We start from the raw sequence: 18,753 nt of genomic DNA, 5'->3' as shown, positions 1-18,753 counted from the left end.
ATCCATCTAATACATTTTGAATTTCTTATGTGTTGTGTAGGCTAAGAATAACCTTACTAGTTCAATTCTTGCCACAGGAGCATAGGTTTCTTCATAGTCTATTTCTTCTTGCTGTGAGTAACCTTTACATACCAATCTTGTTTTGTTCCTTACAACTTCACCTTGTTCATTCATCTTGTTTCTGAATATCCATTTTGTTCCTATCACATTCTTGTCTGCTGGTCTAAGGATCAATTCTCATGTTTCATTCTTCACTATCTGATCAAACTCTTCTCTCATAGCTTGCTTCTAATCATCATCTTTGCATGCCTCATCTACATTCTTTGATTCTACTTGAGATATCATACATAATTCTTCATTGATTTTGCTTCTTGTCATCACAACTTTATCTCCATTGTCGATGATATGCTCTAATGGATGATTCTTTGTCATATTCTTACCAAAAGTAGGAGTTGTTATCTCAACTCTTGGCTCAGTTCTAAGTTCCAAACTTTGTTCTTGCCTTTGCTCACCTTCATTCTACAAATAATTACTAGTTTCAAAGAATACTTCATCATTCCTTCTATCAATTCCAGAATTATCCTCTTATTCATCATCATCAATAATAGTTACCAAAGCTATCTCTTCTACTACTTCCTTTTCCTTAACTAATTCAAGCTCATTATCTTTAACATCACAATCATTCAAGAATCTTTCCATGCTTTAAATTGTTCATCTTCATTAGAAAGTGAACTCTTTCTAGTTTTCCTTACTCTCTTAGGGCATGTAGATGAAAAATGACCAAACTCTTTACATGTCCAACAAGAAAAAATTTCCATACCTTCTTTCTCTCTTTTCATAAGCAGATCAATACCCTCTTTGATCTTTGTGTCTTCTTCAAATCTAGATCTGTCTTTTCTTGTGCTTCTATCCAAAAACTCAATGCTCAATTTTGTACACAATTCTAATCTCTCACCAAGAAGCTCCATCTTCTAGGTGTGAAAATGTTAGGATTAAACCATGAACAGAAATAAAAATAACATGCAAATATAACCAATAACAAAAAATAATAGATCACACAAAAAAGAACACAAGACACCAAGATTCAACATGGTTCACCCAATCCCTGGGCTATGTCCACCAAATAGCAAGTTCGATATTATTATGATCCAATGATTACAATCTGATTACAATCTATAATCCCTTATAGCTCAATACCACTACAAGAACCAATTTTTGCATCACCTACAATGAAACAATCCCTAACCCTAAGCCCTTTTATACAAGTATTTTTATATTGCTTTAGGGTTACAATATGTTGGCCATATGCCGACCATACGTCGGCCACAACATCAGTCATGACCCAAAAAAATTATGAAGTATGTACAATACTTCCTTGATCAATCACCACAAACTAACACGAAATTTCCTCCATCAGGCTCATGACTATCTTTTTTGAAATAACTTGTCACTGATCTCCCAAAGTTGTTAAGCTTATCCTTTAAGGACCTGATACTTTGATACCAATTGTTAGAAATAATAGTCCACCAAGACAACTAAGAGGGGGGGATGAATCAATTATCCAATTAAAATATTTATCAACCTTGATTAATCTTAACTCTTCAATCAAAGTAAACAGAAACCATAACAAGATGCACATACACAATTACACCAGATTTGTTAACTAGGGAAGCCATTGATCAGAGAGAAAACCCTGGTGGGAATGATGCCCACAAAGATATATTGATACCCTATTAGGAGTCTGTAAACACATTCAATACATAAGACTCCCTATTAAGAGACTTTGAATCCCTATTAGGAGATTCTAACCATATTAGGAGTTGTGCCAACCTTGTTAGGAGTTATAAAAGACAGAAGGACCCACTATCTAAACAACTTCTGGGGCAAGACCACTAAACTTCACTGTCCAACTGATCTCTCAACTATTCCTTATAGAATAATTGTTTGTATTGTGCTTTAACCTCTTTGCTATGTCTTGTCAACTAGACCAATCACTGTTAGACCTTGCAGACTAGGTCACAAACTTGGGATCCAAATACCAAACCTCAACAACAAAGTTTTTACCAACTTCACTTTGCTCTACTTATCCTCTCATATCAACTTGTTTCTCTTCTATTCTGCTATTTGTGCTTCATGCCATCGTTTATACATAACAAAGAAAAATGTCTTTCCTTTATACCGAATCCATAAAACAATTCCCTAAGTTGGCTATTACACCTTCTCAATTAATTATTATAGAACCTCATTAAGAATATGTTATACTTAGCAATACCATCAATTTGTTGCCTTGTAACTTGAATAAATTTTTGTATATGTAATATTATGATGAGAGAGAATATCCACATCATCTCCAACATGTCTTCTACATGCCTTTAACCTTGCTTCTCAGAATAACAACTCTACTAAAAGATATAAGTTTACCATAACATGCTTCTGTAAACTCTATCTCAAAACAGTCTTCACCAAAACTTGCATAACTTCTTCCAGACTTAATATTTTGTTCCTCCCGAGGTTAGTTGCATATGCTAAACACTTAGTAGTATCTCCCATTAACCTCACTAGTGAAAATACTCAACGATCTTGTCATACCAACTTGATCTTTACCGTTGTTCTTCTGTCAAATACCACAAAAAACTGCTACATTGGCATCAATGATAAACCTAGTCATGACAATAACATATCATCAAAATAATGATCTAATCATGTTTCTACAATACTCCCCCATAGGAATATCATCAACATCCATGCTTCCAACAATACTTATATTAGCATTAAAGTGTGTCTAATAAAACATTGGGACGATTGATCTTCAAAGTGGGAAGAATGTCACATCTCATCTATTTTTCTTGCATAATCCTAGCATTAGTCATAAATTCTCTTATGTTTTTTTGAATTAATTGATAAATGGGTGTGTGATTAAAAGCAAGATGTTATTTGACAAAATGAATGAAGCTGAGAACTATATGGTAATGAATTATTATGTTGTAAGAGCTCTCAATTTTTATTACGAATTTATGTACTAATGTATTGATCCAAATATTAATGTAAATGAGTGCATTGAACATGATTGATGACAAAACATGGTTGAGGTAGAGGTTACATAACAATTTCATCAATAGTTGGCATGATAGGAATCACACACACAAGTAGATGCATTCATCTTGCATATATAAGTATGTCTAACATGAATACATTGTGTATACTATATTATCATAGATTAAATAGTGTATTATGTTTTATAATTGATTAAATTCTTTAAATTACCTCAAAAATATGCATCTTGATGATTGTCTATTATGATTGATTAAAAAGTAAAATTAGCTTCATGAATATGCACCTTGCTTACAATTTGACTTAATAAGAAAAATAAAATAACTCATTTTCCTATATTAATATTCTCATATTATATATAAATATCTATTATAATTATATATCTGTATATTTATATAATTGTTATATCTACCATACCTGACACAATACTATTAAAGGAAAACCAAAAAAAAAACATTCACTTATCAATTCTCAAAACTATAAAATAATATAGTCATCCTAAATGATCCACAACTTATATGGTTCATTGACCATAACAATGTATATACAAATTCCCTTCCCCAAATGCATGAAATAATATATTCGTTGACCTTGAAAGGCACACATATTCTTACCTCTTTAGTGCATGAAGCAATACAACCATGCCAAGTGACCTAAAGATGAGATGTGCACCTTGTATGATTCATTGAACCAGAATATAAGCCTTGAAACTTGGGTGAAAGTCTACTACATGTGGATGTTGGATACCAACCACTCTCCCATGCCAATTATTAAAGAATTCTCCCTAAAAGACATGCACTCCAAATATGCCACGTCTATGTCATATGAACTCACATAACCAGCCAACACTAGTATATTTAGACCCATTTCTTGATTTCAACTCAGTAGTCGACAACAAGTGCATGTCTTTAGATCCAAGTTCTTGGTTTAGTCGACAGCACAATGCCGACCACAATTCCATGCCTCTAGATCCTCTTGTTTTTTTGGGTTTCGACTCAATAGTCGACATTACTATGTCGATAACAATTGGATGTTTTAGAGCCGTTTTGTTAATTTCGACTCAACAGTCGACTACAATTGCATGTCTGTAGATCCAACCTTTTTTTGTTTCGACTCAGTAGTCGACAACACCATGTCGACGCTCATCTCGCAATTGTATTCTCCTGACTCTAATGGAGTCCGACCCGAGTTCGACTCCCAGGATTACCTTGTTCCCTCAGTGGGCGGATTCCAAAAGACGATTGAGAGAAGAAAGAAATTTGTGGGTGTGAGAAGGAGGCCTTCTGGAAGATGGGTCGCGGAGATAAAAGACACAGGGAAGAAGATCAGACTGTGGCTGGGCACATTCAAGACTGCAGAGGAAGCCGCCATGGCGTACGATGAGGCCGCCAGATTGCTCAGGGGATTCAACACAAAAACCAATTTTGCTGCCAAAGTTCCTGATTCTGATTCTCCCCTGGCTTCCAGAATAAGAACATTGCTCAACCTCAAGAAGGATAAGGATTCCCCTGCTTCCAGACCCAAATGTGGAATCGTAAAGCAGTCGAAATCGAATTCGAGCCCCTGTTTTTCTGAAGAAATCCAGGGCCGGGCCGAGGATTTGAAACCCAATTTGACATCTGAATCAAATTCTTGTTGTAGTAGTCCGGTTAATGGCGATCTTTACCAGAACGGCAGTTGTGTTGATGAAGGGGGAAATGGGTCGACGAGTTCTTTGTGGCCGGCGTTCGATTTGGGGTCTTGTGATGTGCAGTTGCCTTCGACCAATGAGTTTGTGTTGGCCGCCATGGATGAGCAGCTTCGAGGTCGAATTTGTGCCTGTAATGGCGTTCAGGATCAACTGGGGAATTTTGATTTGTTTAGTAGTTTGTTGAGTTCTTCTTCGGCGGTGCCTTGGAGTAATTGTGGGGTGGGGAATGTAAAAGAAAGTTTGGCCTCCTCATTCAAGGAGCACTTGGATGGTCATGGGGTATTTGAAGCGTCCTGGGATGTTCATCCTATTTGGAAGAGTTGAATATGTGTGGAGATTAATGAGATTGGGATTAATGTCACTTGAAGGTAAAGATTAGGCATATTTGGAGATTAATGAGATTGGGCTCAATGTGACTCCAAAGTAAAGATTAGGTATATTTGGAGATTAATGTGACTCTCTAAAGTAAAGATTGGGCACATTGTATTTCTTTTTTAAGGGAATTTGTCATCGCAAATAATTGGCTGATTGTTTGAGTTTTTTGGTCAAACTAAAGTTATTTAAGTTGTAAAATTCACATATTTCAAATATATTGTGAAATAGAGTTCATGAGAGGGTTCTATTAGGATTTTGCATTTGGATTGTCTTTGATGTGATATTTATTGTCATCAATTAGAATTGGATTATTTAGGTTTTAATTAGGTATGAATTCATATAGTTTATCTATATTAATTGTGAATCTTTTGGCTTCCTTCAAATTCAAATATATAAAATTCCTTTCTACAGCTTCAAATCATAACATTTCAATAGTTAATGCTAGTGTTGCTAGATTGGGAGGGTATGGGCATGGGTCCCCTTTCAAAGTGAGGTAAAGAAATATCTTAATTATTGGAAGTCATTTTGTTACTCTAACTTTGAACTATTATTTTTCCTCAACTACATCAAACCTGAGCATTATAATAGTGAATGCTAGTGTTGCTAGCTTGTAAGGATGTGATCATGGCTCTCTCTCCAAAGTGACCAAAACCAATTATTTCAAAGGCACTTCATGAGGTAAGGCTTTAGAAGCTCCACATAATGTGGTTTTAGTAGGTCCTAGATATTTAATAATACATATAACTAGCTTCAAAACTATACTTTGATTATGTATTTTGTTATGTTTATCCACTCTAAAAGCATGCTTCATGAGTGAATAAAGAAAGCCTAGGTCCGTCATGGAGTTTGAATTGGACTATTCAAAACCTATAAAAATGATTCATTTCTTTCTTTTTTCTTTATAGAAGTGAATGTTGTGGAGGCCATACTCAAGCATAGTATGTGTTTTATGCATAACTCTATGTTGGTTTTGACCCTTGGGCCTAAGCCTTTATTATATCTTACAGAAGGACTACTCAACTCCTAGTTCGAATCAAGCTCTCTAATTTTCCTTTTCTTTTTATTATTGCCTCATCAAGCAATGTTATTTTTCTTTACCCATTTAAGACTTTTGATGCGCTCAACCTAATATGGTTTTAGCAATTCCTAAAATTAATGATGTCTTTAAATGGCTTGAAAAAATTATCCCTCTAAAAGCATGTTTCATGAGTGAATCAAGAAAACTTGCTTCCATTATGAGGTTTGAATTGGTGCATTTTGAAACTTGGCAAAGTTTTTTTCCCTTTATGGTCATATGCAAGCATAATCCATGGCCTTTGCATAGCTCTTTGATGGTTTTCACTTCCTAGCCTAAGAATTTGACATCTTTTACATAAAGATTTCCAAGTCCTAATTTGGATCTTCCCTTTAGTTTTCCCTTACTTTTTCGTTATTTTCAAATTGTGTATGCCTCATTAACCAATGTTATATATGTTCACCCAAATAAGTCTTTTGATGCTTCACTTAATATAGTTTTAGTAATTCCTAAATTTAACAAACACTCTAAATGGCTTGAAAAATGTATCCCTTCCAAAGCACATTTTATGAGTAAATGAAAGAAGTCTATCCTATAGTTTGAACTAGTGCTATGTAAAATGTAGTACTTTTTTAAAATTATTTATAGTGGAAGCAAGTGTAGAGGCCATACTCAAGCATAATCCATGGTAGGTGAATGATTTTTTAATGGTATTCATCCATGAGCCTAGACCTTTTCATCTCTTAAAAAAAGAATTTCAAGTTCGTGTTTGAGTGGAGCTCTTTGGTTTTCCCTTGCCTTCATTTTTAAATTGTTTTATTGTCTTTTCAAGTAGTGTTATTTGTGTTCACCTTTCTATTCATCCTTAAAAAAATGCATGTTCATTGATTTTATTCTATCTTTTATCTGTTTCAAAGATTATTTAGATATTTGAGTTAGTCAACTATGTTGTGCACAAAGAACTATCTATCTCAATAAGTCAACCTCATGTTATATGTGTTAACCTTCAAAGTTATGTAAAAACAAAAGACTATTCTCTTCCTGCTTTTCTGCTTGCTTCCTGCTTTCTTCTTCTTTTGTTGTACTTGTTCTTTTTTGGCACACCGTTTGGTGCTCCATTTGTCTACTTTCTTCTTGGAGTAAGCTTCTAGTCCCATAGACCCACGTTGTGGTCTTTTGTTAGACATTAATAAAATTATCTTATTTATCTTTTCTTATCTAGTTGCATCAAGAGCCAAACCATGTCTTGACCTTACTAGTGGCATTCCTCAAAAATGTAAGATAGGCTACTATGGGAAAAAACAAGGATAACCAAAATAACAAGATAAATGAACCATATTCTTATGGTAGTTTGTAGAAAGTATAGCATGGTTACTCAATTTATTTAGCATTTGGTGTAATGTAGACGTGTCCCAATTTTTGGCCAAGTAAGACATTGAAATAACTTAACCAAATTTATATTTTATATCTTCCATGGCATCTAAACCATTGAAAGTTTGAGGATGGTGTGGAATAGAAATGTTTTAGATTTCAAGTGTAGATTATAAATAGATATATTCTTAATTCAAGATTTTTTTATTTTTTTGGTCATTTTAGAAAAAAAAAAACATATTTTTCAATGAGATATTACTATCAGGATTCAATTGTGTAGTTTTTTTTTATTAAAATTCATTTATCCATGTTTCATGAGTAGTGGTTCACACAAATTCATCTCTCATGAGAATGAATGGAATACTTAGCACTCATTGGATCTAGGCAATGCTCAAAGGGGTAAAGTATCGAGACTTCCTATGAGATCACCCATCCCAATACGACTACATCTTGAGTGCACATAACTATAGAGTTTCATCTATGGTTAAACCCACTTTTCTTACATCCACATTTGCAAAACCTTCATGAAGTGTTTTCCTTATGAACCATAATCCATTCATTAAAAGGCCCCTTATTAATTTTCATTGCTAACAACATTTTTAAATAGTGGCAGTTATTCCATATCACATTTCTTTAAAAACTATAAAATTGTAAATTCTTTAAAATAGATTGGAAACACCAATTCTTATTGTACAAATAAATTTTCGTTACATTTTTGTATATTTTATTTTTATTAATTTTTTAAGCACGATTAATTGTAATTTAGATATTATGTCATCTTAAAAAGTTACCACCGATTAATTCGGAAGCTCAAAGACTTCTTAGCCCCATTTTAGTGAGCTCCTAGAATATGGATGAATCTATGATCAATTTGTTGCATTTTCCTAGAGTTTCTATCTATTTATGACCATTTTACTTCCACTCCCGAGATCCTAGAGATGATTCACACAAAAGCTATCTCCCAAGAATAGGTTGAGGTTGACCTATACATGGTATAAGTCAAGGTCGACATATACCCAAAGTGTTTTACTTTGTGGGATTATAGGGCCATTTTGGGGGTTTTAATTTCTTTCGTACCCATTGTAGTCAACCCTTTTGATTTAGATTCAAAATTTATATAAAAGTAGGCTTGGCCACTTCATTTGATCATCTACAACCTTTATGATCCATTGAAAAATAATAATTAAGCCTACATTCCATCAATTGCAAGCGAGTTGTCATGGCACATTTAAGAAATTCAAGCCAATAAATAAAAGATTCATTAAAGGACCTCATTCCATTCAATCAAGCATGCATTTCCTTCCATACATCTAGCTTTCTTTTTTGTTGGATGTATTGGAGTTGGTCATCAAGGAGATCTACATTCATCAACATTGCAAGCACTCAAGCATTAAACTTGTTGAACATACTTACATCTACGTCTCTATTATTTGAAACTTGTGGATCTAATAAATATTTAAAGACATTCTACACCATGCATACATCTACACACAAGAATTCATGCATATTTGTGGTTAAATTTTTTTAATCCATCTATAAAGGTTTCACAAGTGAGACAAATATTTATATTTGTCTTATTTTTATAGGCTTTTTAAAAAAAAAGAAATTGAGGTTAATTTCTAAACAGGGGCTTGACAATAAATGTAAACATCTTGCCTCCTATAATAATAATAAAATATAAAGATGGAAAAGAACAATGATATTATAATTTTGGTTATAATTATAATTATGACGATAACACTATTTGTTGAAGATTACTATTAGAATTCTCTCTCATTAGATTAAATGTATTGTCAAAAAACTTATTACCTCTTAATCATATTGTTTTAAGAACAAAAGGTTTGAATTGTTGGTGAAACATGTCAAATTTGCAACGAGTGTTAAATGAAAATGGAAATACTCAAAATATTGCAATGTAGCAAACAACCACATAACTATGTAGTGTTTGCCCCTAGTTTACATTCAGTGATTGTCGCCAAACACTTTTAGGCTAGTTTATGTTTTTGCTTGATAATTAGTAGCATTATTTTTTAGATTATTGGATATTATTTCATACTTAGTTGATTATATGATGAGACTACTTTGGTATCAATTAGCTCTTGTATGCATGATTATACCTTGATGATGATTATTTACTGTAATTTTAGTTATTTGATGATGTTAGTTAGATGGATTATTTATATGTGTTTTCCTATGTTCCCCATACTACATGTGTATGGTGTGCATGTATGTTTTCTTAATGCATGACATTTCTGATGTGGTTAAGGAAGGGAGTCGTAGTCACCTACTAGTCGAGATCTACATGATGCACCACTTCCTGCCATTGCCTATTTAGTTTAGAATATATGTGTTTATACATACGTGAATTTTATGTAGATTGTAAGTACCAGGTATCAACTTCCCTGAATTGCCAGGATGAGCATAGCCTATCACAATATCTCAATGGTAAGAAAGAGGAGATAAATTCTTGAGTCCAAATCCTAACCTTTTTAACCATTTGCCCTAGAAAATTAGGACAAGTATTTGTGATGATTACCCTTCCAAATTCATTGTATGACGTAAATTTGTGATTATAACCCTTGAGTTTGAACTTGTATGTGGTATTTTATGATGGGTTTTCATAATTCATCTTTTAGGTCTTTGGTGATTTTTCTATTAATTAAGTCAAATTAAAAGATTAATTAATGATTTAATTTAATGGAAATTTATTATGATATTTCAATATTTAATTATATTGAATTAATTGGGAAATTAATTAAATATAAAGGAGAAATTATAGTTCTATTTTGAGAGCGTAATAATATTTAATTAATTTAATAATAATATATTTAGGAAATCATTTTTAAATAAATGCTAAAAATTAGTATTACTTAAGCTAATAAATATTATATTAGAAAACACTTTGAAAATTATTAAGAGAGAGTAAGCAATTATTTAATAAAAAATATTTTAATTAAATTACATAAAGCTTATGCATGAGATTAAAATATAATAATTTAATTAAAAAGAGAAAGCAAATAAATTTAATAAAGATTGTTTAGATTGCAAAAAGTGTGCATGAAAACGTAAAAGAAAATATAATAAAGAGTTAAAGTGTTGCGATCAAGGAGTTCTCTCGAGTGATTGCACAATTAGTGCCCCAAATTTAGTAGAGAACTCCTTAACAACAATTGAGGGTTCATTTTCCAAAAGAGGAGAGACCGCGAATTTTGGAGAAGGGAATTTTTAGAGAGAAGGTTTTGAGAGAAGAGATTTCTCTCACAATCTTTGGGTGATTGCGAATTAGCATTAGAACTAGGTAGAGCCTAGTGTTTTATTCACCCAGTGAAATATGTTCTTTGAATTTCCTATCTTCATTGTGCTTGTTGAATCATTTGTTTCAAATTTCATCTGAGATAAATCTTTCAATCTTTCATTGTGATTTACTATTACTCATATGAATTCTTCTGTATTTGAGCATTAAAATTTAGGAAACCCTCATTCCATGAATTTAATAATTGTTAATTGATCAAAGTTAGTTTTGAAAAGAAATCATTTTAAAATTGAAAATTTGATTGGTTGATCTAGGTTTTCCTATTAGACCGAGTTTGCAAATGTTTATCAAAAAATATATATTAAAAAAATTATGTTCTAGGGAGGGGCAATTTTAAAAAAGTTATAACAAATTTATTTAAAAATAAATAAATAAATAATGTGTGTGTGTGTGTGTGTGTAATTTTTAGTAGGGAGGCGGGGCCACCAAACCCCTACCTCCCACCTTCCTTTCCCCATCTGGTGGCATTAATAGCTAGTACTGCTTGCAGTGGGTACTACGTATGCAAGCCACTACGACAACAGTCGTCCAAGCAGCCACAGGATAGTCTTTAAAGACTAGTCGACGAGCCTAAAATGTTGATATTAATTGCAACTTTCCTTTTTAAAAAATTTTAAAAATTTTTATTAAAATTTAATTTTTTTATTAATGATTTTTATTAATAAATTTATTAATATATTTTTATTAATTATTAATTTAATTAATGAATGAATTTTAATATAGTTATTTTTAATTAGTTATTAATAATTTTATTAATAGTTTTGTTAATTATTAATTACTTAGTAATTAATAAAATATTAGTATAGTTTCTTTTATAATTATTAGTTGAATTTAATGAAATGAAGTTTAATTGATTTTTTTATCAATGGTGAATGTTATTGAATAAAGTTTTAACTTATTCATTATATTGTTATTTAATGAATTCTAGTTAGTAAAATGATCATTATTTATTAAAATAAAAATTTAAAATAAGTCATTTATTAAATTATTAAAATAATGAATTATTGATTATCTCATAAGATAAAGGCATTTGTGCGTTACGTTCAAATACAAGAAATGGGTTAAATAGTAAGGGTTAAAATGCAAATCTTATGTACTTAGAAACTTACCTAAAACAAAAATTTGACCTTATTGTTAAACTTAAAACTATGTGTTTTCAAAATCAAACCAAACTATGAAACTACATTGTTATCTATGTTTTGGGTTTGGGTTGACTAGAGTGTTGACCAATCTTTGGATGTTACTAGAGGCTTGGGAGTTCTGTGTTTGTGATGTCATGATGATGATTTGATCTTGATCAATTAAACTCAACCATGGTAATGTGTCTGGTATGCTCTATGATGAGTTTGAATTTATTGTTTATTATTGTTTTTTAGTGTTCTTGTGTGAAATTGAGATGAATGGTATGACCTATTTGAGTTAATCTTTGATTCTTCGATCAGTTATTTTTGGGATGCTTTCTAGTTGCTTGTAAAGAACTAAGGTGTTATTGTGGATTATCTTTTGATGCTTTCCAGACACTTGTATAGGGCTGAGGTGAAATTTGTGATTCTTTGATTTATACTTTTATGAACTTAGGGTAGGTAATCTGTATGTTAAGTTTGGAAGTGGCTTGCAATGGAGGTCAAGGCCCAAAGTGGCTGCTAGGGTAACCCAATGTAAGTTGTTAATAAGTGATAACACTACACTAAATGAGAGTAAAATGAATCTAATAAGATTTTTTATTTTCCTTGCCTATGCCTCGAGTGCTAGTACAAACTAAGATGGGAGTAGAGAGGATGCTTGGTTGCAACCATGCATCATTAGTATGCCTTGTCAGTATGAAACGATACTAGTGCCGCATGAAGTCACTAGGGGATTGAAGGATTAAAAGACTAGCTAGGTAACCCTAGAGTTGGTTCGTGCAATGACACTTGCCCACTAGCAATATAGATTTCCTATGTGTCTTTGTTTGCCTTTGGGTCTAGATGTTGACTTATCTTGGAACCTTTGAGTTAAATTACTTTTAGGGCTTTCCTTGACCTAGATATTGCTTTTGATTTTTCAGGATTGTTATCCTATATGAGACTTGAGACTATCTCCTTAGCACGGTGGGAGTGGACCTTTTTGGGTTACCATGAGGTCGGGTGGTAGTATTTTTACTTTTACCATTGAGATCCATTTGTCGATGCCATGTTTGCAGTTCCTTGTTTGGATTTTCTTTCATTCTATCTTTGTGTATTATGATGGATGGTTATATCTTTATGATGGATGATTTCACTTATTGTATTGTACTTTGTTTCATGGATTCGAAAGGGATGATGTAATCTAATTTATAAATGTATATTCTTTCAGCCTCTCATACCCTGTGAAATGTGCAGTGGATGATTCTACATTCTAATTTATTGCCAAGTGGCATTTGGAACAAATGTATATTATTTAAATGGACTGAACTTGTAGTTATTCTTTCATGTGGATGTGTTATTTATTTGACTTAGTATTAATTAAAATTTAAACGTAACTCAGTGTCTTGAGATCCTTAAGGAATGTAATATGTTATGTTTGTTTATGTATGATTGTATGTTATTGCTTCCACTACTTTATGATTGTTGTTATATGTTATCTTTAAAAAAAATTGTTTGGCAAACTTAGTAAACTTTAGGTTAGTTCTTTTGGGTCCCTTGGCAGGGTGTTACAAACTATATCTCCAACAAGATACAACGTATGAAATAAATTTAACCAAGACAATGAATGGATGCTAGGAAATCTTATCTCAAAGAGCCTATATGTGGACTTTCGACTAGATGGTCTTTTTCCAAATGACCAAACACTGCAAGAATCTATCTATGTGGTGGCTCTTTTTTAAAAGTCAAACATACTAAGTGGTATGAGATGATATCAAATTAGTTCATTAACATTGTCATCAATAAGATAAAAGATGCTAAAAATATTTTCCCCATGCACGTGACTATGATTTAGATGTTATTCATTAGCACATATTTCTAGTGGACATGGTCCTTGATTCTTCTTTAATGAATACATATACAATCAAGCCTCAACTATGTTTCCCAACATTAAAATTGTGATCCATTCACAAAATCAAAACCTTACCCTCCATTAGACAGTTCCCAAGTACTCACAGAAAATAATGAAGGTTATCAATAACCCCAACCAAGTTTTACCAAGAAAAAAAATAACATGATAGAAGAATTGAAATCAAATACCATATTTTCAAGGATGGAACTCTTCCTCTTGTAGCCCTTTGATTGTCCAGTTTGTTGCTTTCCCACATGTTTGATAACTAGATGATGCACATTATTAGAATATCAGACGTGGCCTTCAAACAAAAAAACTAATGATTATGGCTTGGGATACACTCCTAAAGGAATTTTTACAACATAATTCATTCAACGAAAAAAAATCTATAATTTCCAAAATAGAAATTCAAACTACAAAAGTAAGGATGTTTTCCCACTACAAAATTAAACATTGAACAATCTAGAGAAAGTTAGTTTACATCCATGATAACCGGCATTATAAAACTTAATAATTTTAGGCCACTCCAATAGAAAGAAGGTTCTTTAGCACCTTGAAAGAAAAAATGTTATAAATGGTAAATAAATTATACCCAAAAGAAGAAATAAACAACCCAAGTGAAGAAGAATGATTTCAAATGAAGGGGCTTTAAGAATGTACCCAATTGAAGAAGAATGATTTCAAATTAAGGGGCTTTAAGAAATTACCTATGTGAAGGTCTTCTTAATGGATTTATTTGTGTGATATTTCCTTCCAATTACTTTGGCATTCACTTCATTCTAAGAGAGGAATTATTTCAACATTTGCTTGAATGAAAGAATATAATATCAAAATACATTATAACAAATTTCCTTAACAAGAATTGGATGTACATTTTCTTTGTACCTTTGCAAAACAATGAAAACAACCACCTCAAGAGAAGGAAAAATCTACATAATTGCATTAAAATAATTTGTAAAATATTTCTTTGATGCAAAATAGAAGAAAAGTTGTGAGTTTCTTGGAAACCTTTATGTCACATCATACTAATTCCTCTATCCTCCTCTCAATCTTTTTCATCCATCAAATCAAATATTCCTTTCCCACAGCTTAATCTTTTATGAAATCTTTGTATCTACTTTACTTCCACCCCTTGTTAGTTCCTGCCAAGGTAGGAATACTAATGCATTCATGTCAATGCAAATATGACATTAATACTAACCAATCAAATCAAAGAATTTAAAAGACTATATGAGATTTTAAATGTTTAGATCTTTTTCTAATTTTTCATTATTTTATAAATCACATTTTTCATCTATTTTATTGGTCAATACTATTTTTGGTGGGGGAGAAAATTAATTTTCTTCAACAAAAATAGAAATATTTTCTAACAACTTCATCTTGCATTAATGGATGTATTAATGCAAGATGATGTATTAATTACAACTTTATCTTTTCCACATTTGTGACAAGTTGACAAGATTTTATTTTTTCAATCATTTTATCTTCCACCTCACACAACATGTCTAGTCAATATTAATTATCACGATCTATTAAATATTTTTAATTTCTTATTTTAAATATATTTATTATTAGTTTTACATTGATGTTTATTTTTGACTATTTGATATAACTTGTTCTAAAACTTCATGTAATGCATAAGTTCAAATTATATATATATATATATATATATATATATATATATATATATATATATATATATATGTATATATATATATATATATATATATATATATATATATATATATATATATGTCTTTTTAAATATAATTTCAATATCTTATATCTTTGTATTCGAATTTCTAAATTTTAAATTTATTTTTTTTAATAAAAGTAGTTAAATTATTACTATTATTTTACTTTTATAAAAAATAAATTAAACAATATTATTTTTTAATTATATTTTATAATAGTGTTTGTAATATGTATAATTGATAAGTGTTACAATTTATAAATTATATCATTTATTATTATTAATATTTTTTATTTAAATAATTTATCATTTAGTTTCAATACATTTAAAATTTAAATATATATTTTAATATTAAATTAATAATTATATTTTATATAAAAAAAAAAACTAAAGAAATAACCACAAAAAAGAAATAATTCAATTCTAAAAGATATATAAATTATTATTATGTTTTTATAAACTATGTATTAAAATTAAATAGTTATATTTTATTTCTTATTTATTAGATCATATTTAGTCATCAACATCAAATTTATCTGTATTACATCTATTTATTATTTACAAATGTACATATTAAATTATATAGATATTATTTCATAATTAAAAGTTTTTATTATAATATTTTCTTAATTTCCAACTCTCTACATTTTGTGTCTATTCCCATTCAATGTATAAAAGATAAGTATTAAATATAAATTTTGTGTAGCTACCTGTCAAATTTTTCAAAATTGCTAAAAAGTTTACAACTATGGATGCTTTCATTGTAGAAGCCTCTCGGCTTAATTAAACAATTAGTTTTACTTATAAAATATTTTTATATTTCAATACATTTCATTTTCTCTTTTTTTTTTTTTTTTTTTTTAAATTTTTTAAATGCGCCTGGTAAACTTTTTAACGTGACTAGTAGCGCTGGCGCGACACGCCCACCGGTACCACCAACGCTTTGACCTGGAGCTATGAACCAGTGAGGCCACAAACGAGGGACCTCATCCCCATGAGATTTGAACCTGGATGGCAAGGACAACAACGCAACAACTTAACCATCACAACATGCCACTATTCATTTCATTTTCTCTTATAGAAATGTGAATTTTAAAATAAAAATTAAATTTTTAGTTTCATTAATTAAAATAAAATATATTTTAATTTTTTATTATAACCATGATTTTATTTTGACTATTTGTTTTATTAAAAAAATTATATTTAATTCTCTCTCTCTCACACACACAACTTATGTTGTTATCACTCTATCTTACTATTTTATCTCTCTTCCTCTTCCTCCTCTATATTATCTATCCTTTTTTTTCCTCTACATATATGTTTATGTTGTTATTGTTGTATACTGCTATTTATCTCTATCTATATCTCTATCCTAGTTTTTGTGTAGTGCTAATGATTAAAAATAGTGTGAGTTCCATTTGATAATCAAGATGAGAATAATACATAGTTGGGGGAGTTATTCCAACTACTCGTGGTTCTCTAGTAGCATGCATGGTATGCTTAAACATATAATGTGATACTCCAAATGCTTCATCACTTCTTCAAGTTCTATAATTCAAATATTGCTATGGATATCTTTCCTCATTGCACATAATTTCAATTGTCAATGTAGAAGGTGCAAATTTGTCTAAAGCATATGTATTGATTGTAGTATGATATTAAGTGCTTAGTGCTATATTGGAAACTTTGGCCTCTTATTCTTGGGCTTAAATACCCAAAGATATAACAATATAGCACGAGAACTTAACAACAAAATATGAGCCATCCTATCAAATCACAAGTGCATTTCTAGGACGAGAATTTAACAACAAAATATGAGCAATCCTATCAGATCACAAGTGCATTTCAAGGCAAAAATTAATGCATTCACAATGTTAATTTAGATTCTCACTCATCTACACTTCTACAACCATTATGCATTAGGCAGGAACTATGACGCATTTTGTCTCTTGTTCTTTTATGAAATCTTTCAATACTTAACTTCTACTCTTATGTCTTTTATTTAAAATTCATATTCATATCTTAAAATACTTTTTTAATAATTTATATTCTAAACAAAAGAACTAAAAGTTGAAGTAATGAATAATTGACATCATTTAATAGTTTAAATCATTAAAAAAATAGTTAAAAACATCAATTCGTTACTTTTTTTATATGTTTTATAAATTTCAATAATAAATTACATTGAGTTAAATGAAAAAAGTTATTAAATGTAAATTTTAAAGTTTAGATAAATCATTGATGTATTAAAATTATTTACTTTTGTAGTTATTAACTAATATTAAATCAAGTAACAGTAATAAATTTTAATAATGTATGGGACTTGTTTTTATTTTATAGCAACATCAAAATATGGAGGGTGATGGTATGAATCTGTAAACAAAATTTCTCATATACAAAATTTAATGTGCAAAAAAGAGGGGTAAAAATTTATTAAGACAGAAAGAAATACAACAAGGAGAGCTCAACAAGGAGCTCGATCCTAAGCAACAAGATCATCAAATTCTTGCACCATCTCAAAGGACAGTTGCCTCCTATCCCTAATATTCCAACCCGGATCATGACTAGATGCCCATTTGGCTAAACAATCAGCAGTTCTATTCCATTCACGAGGAATATACGTGAACCTAATGAACTGAAAAGAGGAAGAGAAGAAAAGAATCTGCTTAACAATAGTGGCCAGTTGCCAACTAACATCCTCAAGCTCTTGCGAAGAAAGCATGTTCACCACCACCTGGGAATCAGACTCACAGATAATCTTACTCCATCCCCGCAAGCAACACTGTTCCACAGTATATAAAATAGCCTGAGCTTCCATGAGATTGTTAGTATAATCACCCTTATGAACTGAGAAGAAAAATTTAACATCCCCAGAAATACAACGAGTCACTCCGCCAATACAAAATTTAATGTGATAATCATTTATATATTACAAAATAAAATGAAAGCATTACAAATATTATGATGTAAATGTAATTAAAATGTTTATTAATTCAAAACTACTATATTTAAAATATTTATACTAATGAGATCATCAATAGTTAATGTGATTTTAGATATTTACTTAGTGTTAGTAAAGAGAAAACTTAATTTAGGTTGTATTTTAGAAAATAAGTCAAGGAACCAAAAGCTTAAAGATTCTAAATAAATCTTTTGATATATTTTTCACATAATCTAACAATTGAAATTATTTTATGTTCTATCACAAAATGATTACAAATTATTAAAAA

The 18,753-nt window shown here is 30.6% G+C and overlaps 1 protein-coding gene across 1 annotated transcript; it reads left to right on the top strand.

The window, feature by feature from the left end:
• Window positions 1-3,949: 3,949 nt before the first annotated feature.
• On the top strand, window positions 3,950-5,361 carry LOC149576740 (ethylene-responsive transcription factor ERN1-like). Its single transcript, XM_089820656.1, has one exon. The coding sequence runs from the start codon at window positions 4,133-4,135 to the stop codon at window positions 5,063-5,065; it is 933 nt and encodes a 310-aa protein (XP_089676782.1). The 5' UTR covers window positions 3,950-4,132; the 3' UTR covers window positions 5,066-5,361.
• Window positions 5,362-18,753: the final 13,392 nt, after the last annotated feature.

This window comes from Cupressus sempervirens, chromosome 1 (assembly GCF_028749045.1).
Source record: "Cupressus sempervirens isolate cs-2001-9-10 chromosome 1, ASM2874904v1, whole genome shotgun sequence".
NCBI classification, from domain to species: Eukaryota; Viridiplantae; Streptophyta; class Pinopsida; order Cupressales; family Cupressaceae; genus Cupressus; species Cupressus sempervirens.
This window is presented reverse-complemented; position numbering and strand designations above follow the sequence as displayed.